Source organism: Solanum stenotomum, chromosome 6 (assembly GCF_019186545.1).
Source record: "Solanum stenotomum isolate F172 chromosome 6, ASM1918654v1, whole genome shotgun sequence".
In the NCBI taxonomy this organism is placed as follows: Eukaryota; Viridiplantae; Streptophyta; class Magnoliopsida; order Solanales; family Solanaceae; genus Solanum; species Solanum stenotomum.
In genome coordinates this window covers 7806654-7818115 of record NC_064287.1, presented here as the reverse complement: position 1 = coordinate 7818115, position 11462 = coordinate 7806654, and the positions used below count along the sequence as shown (strand labels likewise).

Here is an 11462-nt window from a genome sequence, read left to right as displayed (position 1 = left end):
TCCGCGTGGCTAATACGATTTCCTATCAAGGTTATTGGTGAGTCCTCCATTCCGGGGACGTTGCTCATGATCTTTTGCTATGTATAAGACTTTTCTTTTTAGTTATGTTTTGACTATGAGGGTGAGCCCGGTAGTTTGTCTTGGCCCCCGCTAAGTACTCATGTTTAGAGGTGGTGTTGGACAAGTTGTGTACTATGCTTGAGCTTGACTCATCTATGGTATTTATGTATCATTTCTTTTTTTTCCCCTTTGATTATCCTTATTGCTTATGGTCATTTTAATTGCTTCCGCGACCAAGGATGTGTAATGATACGCTATGAGGCTTGTTTGGTGTTCCTTCGGGTTCCCCATTCGCCAGTCACGTCTAGGCCCTAGGCTTGGGTCGTGACAGTTTTGAGTTTAGAATTTAGGGTTTATAGGTTAGGTTTAAAGTTTAGGATCTAGGGTTACAATTTAGGGATTAGGATTTAGGGTTTAGAGTTTGTATTTAGGGTTTAGGGTTAGGTTTTAGGGTTTAGGGTTTAGGGTTCAAGGTTTGGGGTTTAGGGTTTCAAGTGGTAGGTTTATGGTTTAGAGTTTAGGGGGTTAGGATTTAGGTCTTAGGGTTACGAGTTGAGGATTTTGGGTTTAGGCTTACGATTTAGGATTTAGGGTTTAGGCTTACGATTTAGGATTTAGGGTTTAGGGAATAGGTTCAGGGTTTAGGGTTACAAGTTTAGGATTTAGGGTTTAGGGTTAGAAGATTAGGATTTAGGGTTGATGCTTAGAGTTCAGTATTTAGGGTTTAGGTTTAGAGTTTGGATTTAGAATTTAGGTTTAGGGTTTAGGGTTTAGGGTTTAGGATTTAGGGTTTAGGGTTTAACATTTAGAGATTAGGATTTAGGATTTATGGTTTAGGTTTAGGGTTTAGGGTTTAGCGTTCAGAGTTTAGGATTTAGTGTAACACCCTGTCCGAACTAGTAAGACCAAGCTAACGTTCAACTAAATCTAATAGGTTGAACTAGAGACTCGCATGTTAATTTATAGTTTAAAACTTGTTTAAATGACTAAAAATGGCTATTGAAGCTAGTTTGGTGATTTTAGAGGTCAAACGTTAAGAAACGACCAGGACGTCCGGAAAGTAGTAGACTAAGCGAGGGCTAAGTTTGAGGGTTAGATCCAAGGAAGAGGAGTAGGGCAGTCCATTCTTTCATGGACACTGCCTCACCTTCCAGGACCACCACCACAGCTCGTGGTGTGGCTCGCGGTAGGCTAGGCAGTGGCTAAACAAAGGCTACCCAAAAACAACCCCTCCACACGAGCCACTTCACGGCTCGTGGTCATAACCATGGCTTGTGGGAAGGCTCGTGGTGGTGCCTTAAATTTGCAAGGGTTAAGGGGAAGGTTTCCTAGATATTGTATCATGACCACGAGAGGCACCACGGCTCATGGAGCCTCACGTGAAGGGCTTTCCATTAGAATTAGAGTACAGGGTCAGCTTAAAATGGTCATATCTCTTAGCTCAAAACGAAATAGGTGTTCCATGGCTGTACAATTAAAGGTCTCTGAGTCCTCTTTCCAACACCGCCGAGTTTGCCCAATTTCGATCTCGGAGTAAAAAGTTATGCCCGAAATAGTGATGCTTTGTCATGCTGAAAAACTTCACGACCCGTTTCACGGGCAGTGGTGATGCTCACGGTCCGTGAAGGCTTTAGTGATGCCATTTCGGCAGTTTCCAGCAAGTAACTTGTTGGGTCTTTTCCCAATTGTTTTAACTCAAGTATATCTCATTTTTCCCAAGCCTAGGACCCCTATTTAAGTAATTCTAATCCCAAAACTCACCCAATCAAATCAATTATTCCAAGACCCAAATAAAAGCCCAACTCCTTTTCACTCCCAAAAATCTTCTCTCTCAAAAATCTCCATTGAAGAACAAAGAAAGAGAGCAGCTACGGCTAGGAGATGGAAGCTTTTCATCACGAAATTTGTGGGATTCTAAGGCTAAGGTATGGGAGTTCTTTATTCTTGGTTAGCTATCACCAAGAAGCCCTTTCAACTATGTTTTCAAAGATCCCTAATTTCTAAGTTTTCAATAAAATCCATGGGTCTCTTTCTAAAATCGATTCCATTGATCTATAATGGTGATTTATGATTATATATGAATGTTTGTGGATGAATTAATGTAATACTTATGGGTTTTGAACAATTCCCCACAAGTCCCATGACTTCCCTTTTCTTTCTCAATTCTAAACCCTAGCTTGTGTTGAATGATGATTGAAGGATGAGAATCTAATATTTTATTATGAAATTCATTATTGTATTATGAGGTTATCCTATATGATGTACGAATATCAAGAACATAGGGTTGAATCTTGAAGAAAGCATTGATGGAAATGAATGAAGGTTTTCAATTGGTAAGTAGCCTTCTATTGAATTGTTGATCCACTTGTGAGGGAGATGTTTACTTATTATATATCCTTTGAATGAATGGTTTGATCCACTTAGGGTGGAGGTTCTTACTTGCTAGTGTGAATTGTAGAGTTGAGACAAGGTCCCTCTTCCTTACAACCGTAGGTATGACTAAGTATGATACATTAAGATTATGAATGATATGTTATGAACAAGGTATGGTCTATATGTTTAATTGTATGAGGTGCTATTGTGGATGGACCCTACCCACATAATCCCCTATATGGATATATGATTGTATACATGGCATGAATGACCTACTTAATGATAAATGTATCCTTGTCTATTGTATAAATGTTAGATAGGTGATTTACATGGTCTAAGATCCTTAAATGCAATATATGTGAATTGTGCATGAGTTGGGATATTATGTATATGTTATGACCCCCCGACAAGGGAGGTGTCTATGATGTTAATGTTGTTGTTGTTGTGCCATTGTGAGGACAATCATGCACACACACTCCATGAATAAATATGAATATGATATGTCTATGGTATCAATTGAAAGGCTAATTCTCATAGGCACCTTTACATACTATTATGAATAAAATGTACATGACCATGAATGTATGACTATGTATGCTAGGATGTGAGTATGAATGTTATGTTATGATTATGGTAGTGTTGATATGCTGAATAAAAGGTAATTCTCACAAACACTATATGAAAGTGAAATGAATGAACATTCTCACATTTTGTTGGTTCTATGATGAAAGTCTATTCTCATCTTTGAAACCTTTGAACTATATGATGAATGATGGATTGAGTCCCTAATGCATTTCTTATTGAATTAAATTGTAAATAAAGGCTTAATACTACTTTAAAAAGGAATTGTGCTTAGCACCGAGCAAGTTAGGATTCCCATATGGGTTCTTGCTACGTTTAGCAAGTCCGAGTTTCCAATTTTTATGTTGTCTCATGAGCTGGAAACCATCTACATTTAGCAAGTCTGGGTTTCTAGTAGCAATCTCCTTGTTCCATAACTATGTTTGCCCATATAGGTATTAGCTAGTGGATCCACCTAGAAGCTATTATGATGGTTCTACCTTGGCAAGTAGAACACTCTCTTTTCGGTGTGGGAGTAGAACACCGGATTCCATGTAGCTCACATGGTCTATGTCGGTTAAGGTTAGTCTTCCCTAAATAATAAGATAATGAATGGAGCATGAACTACTCTATAACTTCTTGGTAAGTTTGCTAAGTAGGAGTGGAGGTATGGGACGCCACTAATACATTGCACTAGAGACTTGGTAGGATGTGGTAGATGGTTCCTTTACATATTGTTATGACATGAATACATGCATCTTATTGAATGAATGGTTGCTATGTGTGACTAGTCTTTATATTCAAAAGGTACACATGATTGGTTCTCTACTTATAACTATTGTTTATAATGGGGTTTAAAGGATAAAGTGCATGACTAAGGTAGCCCTATAGGAGTGCTTAGTGAGGTTAGTATTATGGGATGCTAATCACACATTGCACAAGTGTTCCCTAGGGGTTACTAAAGTAGTGACTTTACTATGAAATGAACATGGATTTGATATTCGCTTATGTTAGTATGAACTTATGTTAAGTATGATCATGGTGGCCTAAAGGTGATACTTAGTGTAGATAGGACTATGGACCCTATCAATACATTGCACAAGTAGAACTTAGGGTTACTTATGTTGTTGTTCTATTATGTTGTTATTGTCTTGATATTGACTATGCATGAGTGGTGTGTCTTGTAATAGATGATATGTGCATTATGACTATGATTAGAGACTATGCCTACGGTGATGTTTATTACCCTTTGTGTTTTGATGAACTATATGTGAGTTGTTTATGACTTATGATTCTTCAACTCTTCCAAGATGATGTTCAAAAGTGCATAAAGCATGAATTCAACTAAATGTCCCTTTTAAGCATGTTTTAATGGTTTTTATGCATGGCTTCCATACTTAGTACTTTTGTTCTAACCCCTTCTTCTATATTTCTTTCAAAGTGTAGGACTTGGAGATGTGGTGTCTTATACTTAAAAGTTGGTGTCCAAGTTTGAATTCTCATAGGTTGTCCCTCTATAGTCATTCTCTGTTTAGTCCACACTATTACATAATCCAGTTCATTATCCAAGAATATAGATATGTCTAGAATTGAAATGAGCTATCTTAGATCCTCCTGATAATTAGGTTTGATTCATAAAACTCTTCCTAACCAGCTTCACCTTTGGCATGGTATTACTAAATTTGCCAATAAGAGTGAATCTACACCTATCAGCCCACTTAACCAGAAAATCATTTTCTGTAAAAATCACAGTTGGTCGACCTTGCTTAGTGGTGTTCTTAGGAGTCTCAAGAGTAATAGGTGCAACAGTCTTGCTTAGATTAAATCTAAGCCTAGCAGCATAAGATTGTATCACAGTGTAAGGAGCAGGTCCTGCATAACATCCTTTTTAGGCAGCTGATGAGCATTAGCATTATTAGGTTCCTTAGAAGGTATATGCTCTTCTTGCCCTATCTTATTATGTTGGACCTGATTGGTAAGTCTAGCAAAGTTATTATAGATTTGAGGGTACTGACTATATTGTCTACCTACATTCCCAGAATCCCCATTCCCCTGCATTTTCTTATTCCCATGAGGTTGTTCCTGCATTTGATTAGGAACCTTATCTGCATGCATTTATTGACTTGTAGTCAAAGTTATCCTTAGTTTAGCATTATTTTGATCCTCTTCTTGACTACCTCTAATTCCTTTTTCCTACTGTATACTGGGATCATGTACTTGGACCTGTTCTTGCCTTTTATGCAAGACCGCAGTACTAGAATTCAGTGCTTCCCCTTTATTTTGCAGATTCCTGATCGAAGTGGTGCTAATTGCATTTTCTTGTTCATCAAATTTGGACCTTGAATTTTTGCCAATTTCCATCCTTGACATCGCTGCATCTACAACAATGTTCTTGCTCCCATTGTTGATTGTTGTTTCTTGAATCTGCAGCTTAGAAGAAGTATGCATAACTTTGAGTGGAGTAGAATAATCAAGTATTATCTTAGGAATATTGCCTTGATTGCTGGGGATATTTCTTTGAGACCCTTCGTCCCCTATGGTGATCGGATCTCCGGCGTCGTCACCACAACATAGCTCGCCGGCGATTCGAACATTAAATTGCTTCAAAATTTCAGTATCATGATTGCCTTGACGTGGGGAACAAACCCCCAGTAGGTTAATTCACATTACTTCATTAGAAGTAGATTGAAATTGAATTCACCCATCTGGCGATTTCCAGGCGAGTCCATCTAAAATTGCGATTGTAGATCTCTCAATCGGAGCGGTAGAATCCGCTGATTTTTCAACTGAAGATGGATAATTAGTTGTAACTTCTATATTTCCTATTGATTTAACCTGTAGCATTAAAGAATTCTCCTGTGACATAAATCTTCTAGCCCAGTCCAATTCCCTTTCTGATATCGCGACATGGATCGGCTTTTCGAGTTGCAATTCTGAGGAATTGCCTGATAAATTTATAGAAACGCTTTGTAGGGTTTTGTTAGTAATAGACTGCTACATCGATTGTGATTTTTCTGGTGGCGAACGTGGCACCACCAGCGGTGGGAGAGCCATTCCGTTTGGCTGCTTCAACCGTCTTGTGAGAGAACTTAGAGTGAAAAATTTTTAGAGAGAGAAAAAAATTGAGAAATGAAATTGCGATCTATTTTTTTCCAATATACACGCAACTGTACGTGGCCGCGCAAGTAATATAGATTTTTTAAGAAACAAGTTATCGTTCCCAAGGGACTTATGATCAACTTATATTCACTTAATTCTACAACAAAAAGTAAAAAGTAACATTTTCAAGAGTTGATGATTTATTATTTATCTACTAGTAATTATGCACTAAATGAAAGTAACTAATTGTGAACGACTTTAATATGATGTTTCAAGCAAGTTAAAAGAAATTCCAGGGCTGCAGCATATACTGAATATCAAGTATCATATCATTGTTGATCTTTTAACTCTTCTATTTTCTGAAAATCGCATGACCAATTATATTTTGTGGTTTTCTAATAGCATGAGTGGCTAAACGCCCTAGTTCTGGGGCTGCAGCTACGAATGACTTTATGATTATTAAAGGCTTGTTGAATTAAATCTTGTTCGTCATTATAAGTTACTTCTATATTCTTGTTTTAGTATTTTATTCTTGATCACCATAAGATAAATACAATGATATGATACTTGATATTCAGTATATGCTGCAGCCCTAGAATTTCTTTAACTTGCTTGAAACATCATATTAAAGTCGTTCACAATTAGTTACTATCATGTAGTGCATAATTATTAGTAGATAAACAATAAATCATCAACTGTTGAAAAGGTTACTTTTTACTTTAGTTGTTGAATTAAGTGAATATAACTTGATCATAAGTCCCTTGGGAATGATAAAGTTGTGTTAAAAAGGATTCCTAGTTGAAGTAGATTTTGTCTCCAATTTTCCTAAACTTATGAATAGACCCCTTGGGTTCTATTGTAGGGAGTTCGACTTGTATTGTGTGTGAAAGAGAAAATATTCACGTTTATAATATGTTTTGATATTTTAACTCTTCTATTTTATGAAAATTGCGTGAACAATTATATTTTGTAGTTTTCTAATAGCATGAGTGGCTAAACGCCCTAGTTCTGGGGTTGTAGCTACGAATGAATTGTTGATTATTAAAGGCTTGTTGAATTAAATCTTAGTCGTCATTATAAGTTACTTTTTTTTTTGTTTTTTTTAGGGTTTAGGTTTTAGGGTTTAGATTTTAGGGTTAGGGTTTAGGGTTTTGAGTTTAGAAATTAGGGCTTAGGGTTTAGGGTTTAGGGTTTATGATTTACGCTTTATGGCTTAAGTTTAGGGTTTAGGATTTAGTGTTAGAGTTTAGAGAATAGGGTTTAGAGTTTGGATTTAGGTTTTAGGGTTTAGGTTTAGGGTTAGGGTTTAGGGTTTAGTGTTTAAGGTTTAGCGTTTAGATTTAGGGTTTAGGGTTTAGGGTTTAAGGTTTATGGTTTATGGTTTAGGTTTAATATTTATGCGTTTAGAGATTAGTATTTAAGTTTTAGAGTTTAAAGTTTAGGATTTTGGGTTTAGGGTTTAGGATTTTGGGTTGTAGGAGTAGGGTTTAGGGTTTTGAGTTTTAGGATTAAGGTCTAACGGTTAGGATTTAGGGTTTAGGGTTTAGAGTTTAGGATTTAGGATTTAGGGTTTAGGGTTTTGGCTTAGCATTTAGTGTTTAGGGTTTAGGGTTTAGAGTTTAGAATTTAGGGTTTTGGTTTCGGGTTTAGGGTTTTGGTTTTGGGTTTAGGGTTTGGATTTAGGGTTTAGATTTAGGGTTACAATTTAGGGTTTAGGTTTGGATTTAGGGTTTAGTGTTTAGATTTAGGGTTATAATTTAGGGTTTAGGGTTTGGGCTTTAGGGTTAATGTTTTAATTTTGGGTTTAGGGTTTCGGTGTAGGCTTAGGGTTTAGGGCTTTGGGTTTAGGGTTTAGGGTTTAGGGTTTAGGGTTTAGGTTTTAGGTTTAGGTTTAGGGTTTAGGGTTTAGGGTTTAAGGTTTAAGGTTTAAAGTTCAGGGTTGAGCTTTTAGGAATTAGAGTTTTAAATTTAGGTTTTAGGTTTTAGGGTTTGGGGTGTTGGGTTTAGGGTTTATGGATTAGGATTTAGGGTTTATGGTTTAAAGTTTAGGGATTTTGGGGTTTATGGTTTATGATTTGGGGTTTAGGGTTTAGGGTTTAGGGTTTAGGGTTTAGAGTTTAGAATATAGAGTTTAGGGTTAAGGGTTTAAATTTTAGGTTTTCGGGTTTTGGGTTTAAGTTTTAGGGTTTAGGGTTTAAGGTTTATGGTTTATGGTTTAGGTTTTATGGTATAGGGTTTCGAATTATAGGTTTATGGTGTAAATTTTAGGGTTTAGAGTTTTGGGGTTAAAGTTTTGGGTTAAAGGTTTAGGTTTATTGTTTAGGGTTTCGAGTTGTAGGTTTAGAGTTTAGGGTTTAGGGTTTAGAGGTTAGGATTTAGGGATTAGGGTTTAGGTTTAGACTTTAGTATATAGTGTTTAGTGTTTAAGGTTTAGGTTTAGGCTTTAGGATTTAAGTTTTGGCGTTTAGGGTTAGGATTTAGGGTTTAGGGTGTAGGGTTTAAGGTTTAGTTTAGGGTTTTGGGTTTTGAGTTTAGGATTTAGGGTGTATGGTTTAGGGTTTTGGGTTTAGGATTTGGATTTAAGGTTTAGGGTTAGGGTTTAAGGTTTAGGCTTTAGGATTTAGGGTTTTGGATTTAGGGATTAGGGACTAGGGTTTACGGTTTAGGGTTTAGGATTTAGGGTTTAGGGTTTAGGATTTAGAGTTTAGTGTTTTTGTTTAGGGTTTAGGGTTGAGGGTTATGGTTTAGGATTTAGAGTTAAGGGTTTANAGGTTTAGCATTTAAATTTTATGGTTTAGGGTTGAGGGTTTTGTTGTTTGGGTTTTGGGTTTTGGTATGAAGGTTTCTGATTTAGTGTATAGGTGTTACAGTTTAGGGATTTGGGTTTAGGATTTGGATTTAAGGTTTAGGGTTAGGGTTTAAGGTTTAGGTTTTAGGAATTAGGGTTTTGAGTTTAGGGATTAGGGACTAGGGTATACGATTTAGGGTTTGGGATTTAGGGTTTAGGGTTTAGGATTTAGAGTTTAGTGTTTTTGTTTAGGGTTAGGGTTGAGGGTTATGGTTTAGGATTTAGAGTTAAGGGTTTAGGGTTTAGGATTTATGTTTTAGGGTGAGAGGGTTTAGGGATTTATCTTTAGAATTTAGGGTTTTGGCTTGTTGGTTTACGGTTTTGGATTTAGGGTTTAGTGTTTTGGGTTTAGGGTTTAGTGTTTTGGGTTTAGGGTTTAGGTTTAGGGTTTAGGTTTAGGGTTTAAGGTTTAAGGTTTATGGTATATGGTTTAAGGTTAAAAGTTTAGGGTTCAGGGTTTAAATTTTACGGTTTAATGTTTATGGTTTTGGGTTTAGGGTTTAGGATTTTGGATTGTTGGTTTAGGATTTAGAATTTAGGATTCAGGGTTTAGGGTTTTGGCTTGGCATTTAGGAATTTGGGTTTAGGTTTTAGAGTTTAGGATTTAGGGTTTAGGGTTTCGAGTTTAGGGTCTATGGTTTAGATTTAGGGTTATAGCTTAGGGATTTGGATTTAGGGTTTAGGTTTTAGGTTTAGGTTTAAGGTTTGGATTTAAGTTTTAGGGTTTAGGTTTAGGTTAGTGTTTAGGATTAGGGTTTATGGTTTATGGTTTAGGGTTAATGGTTTAGGTATAGTTTTACGGTTTAGGGTTTAGGGTATACGGTTTAGGGTTTAGGGTTTAGGGTTCAGGCTCTAGAGTTTAGGGTTGAGGGTTGAGTGTTTGTGGTGTTCAATTTAGGGTTTAGAGTTTAGGGTTCAGGGTTTAGGGTGTATGGTTTTAAATTTAGGGTTTAGGTTTTAGGGTTTAGACTCTACGGTTTGGAGTTTATGGTTTAGGATTTAGGGTTTAGGGTTTAGGGTTTTAGGGTTTTAGGGTTTTAGGGTTTAGGGTGTATGGTTTAGGGTTTAGGGTTTAGAGTTTAAAGGTTTGGGTTAGAGCTTTAGGGTTTAGGGTTTTGGATTTAGGGTTTAAAGTTTAGGGTTTAGGGATTAGGTTTTAGGGTGTAGGGTTTTGAGTTTAAAGTTTTGCATTTAAAATTTAGGGTTTGGGGTTGAGGGTTCTAATGTTCGGGTTTTGGCTTTTGGGTTGAAGGTTTAGGGTTTAGTGTATAGGTATTACGGTTTAGGGTTTCGAGTTGTAGGTTTAGAGTTGAGGATTTAGGGTTTGGATGTTAGGATTTAGGGATTAGGATTTAGGGTTTAGAGTTTAGTATTTAAGATTTAGGTTTAGGCATTAGGATTTGGGGTTTAGGGTGGTTTATGGTTTAGGGTATAGTGTTTAAGGTTTAGGCTTAGGGAGTAGGGTTTTGAGTTTAGGATTTAGGGTGTAGGGTTTAGATATTAGTGTTTAAGGTTTGGATTTAGGGTTTAGGGTTTAGGGCTTAGGGGTTTTGGGTTTAGGGTTGTGGGTTTAGGGATTAGGGTTTATGGTTTATGGTTTAGGTTTAGCGTTTAGGGTTTAGAGTTTAGGGTTGAGGGTTTAGTGTTTAGAGTTTAGGATTAGGGTTTAGAATTTAGTGTTTGGGGTTTAGGGTTTACCATTTGTGGTTTAGGGTTTAGGGTTTAGGATTTACGATTGGGGTTTAGAATTTAGTGTTCGGGGTTTAGGGTTTACAGTTTATGGTTTAGGGTTTAGGGTTTTAGGCTTTTAGTGTTTAGGGTTTATGGTTTAGTATTAATTGTTTAGAGGGTAGGGTTAAGGGTTTAGGGTATATATTTTAGGATTTTGGGCTTTGGGTTTAGGGTTTAGTATTTAGGGTTTATGTTGTAGGGTTTCGAGTTTAAGGTTTAGCATTTAAATTTTATGGTTTAGGGTTGAGGGTTTTGTTGTTTGGGTTTTGGGTTTTGGTATGAAGGTTTCTGATTTAGTGTATAGGTGTTACAGTTTAGGGATTTGGGTTTAGGATTTGGATTTAAGGTTTAGGGTTAGGGTTTAAGGTTTAGGTTTTAGGAATTAGGGTTTTGAGTTTAGGGATTAGGGACTAGGGTATACGATTTAGGGTTTGGGATTTAGGGTTTAGGGTTTAGGATTTAGAGTTTAGTGTTTTTGTTTAGGGTTAGGGTTGAGGGTTATGGTTTAGGATTTAGAGTTAAGGGTTTAGGGTTTAGGATTTATGTTTTAGGGTGAGAGGGTTTAGGGATTTATCTTTAGAATTTAGGGTTTTGGCTTGTTGGTTTACGGTTTTGGATTTAGGGTTTAGTGTTTTGGGTTTAGGGTTTAGTGTTTTGGGTTTAGGGTTTAGGTTTAGGGTTTAGGTTTAGGGTTTAAGGTTTAAGGTTTATGGTATATGGTTTAAGGTTAAAAGTTTAGGGTTCAGGGTTTAAATTTTACGGTTTAATGTTTATGGTTTTGGGTTTAGGG

General features: G+C 36.7%; 1 protein-coding gene across 1 annotated transcript in view; it reads right to left on the bottom strand.

Moving 5' to 3' along the window:
- Positions 1-5691: 5691 nt before the first annotated feature.
- The window catches only part of LOC125868448 (40S ribosomal protein SA-like), a 6496-nt gene continuing 725 nt past the window's right edge, over positions 5692-11462 (bottom strand). Inside the window, exon 2 of the mRNA XM_049549093.1 lies at positions 5692-5939. Coding sequence (XP_049405050.1) covers positions 5692-5939 — 248 coding nt within the window. The remainder of the gene's footprint in view (positions 5940-11462) is intronic.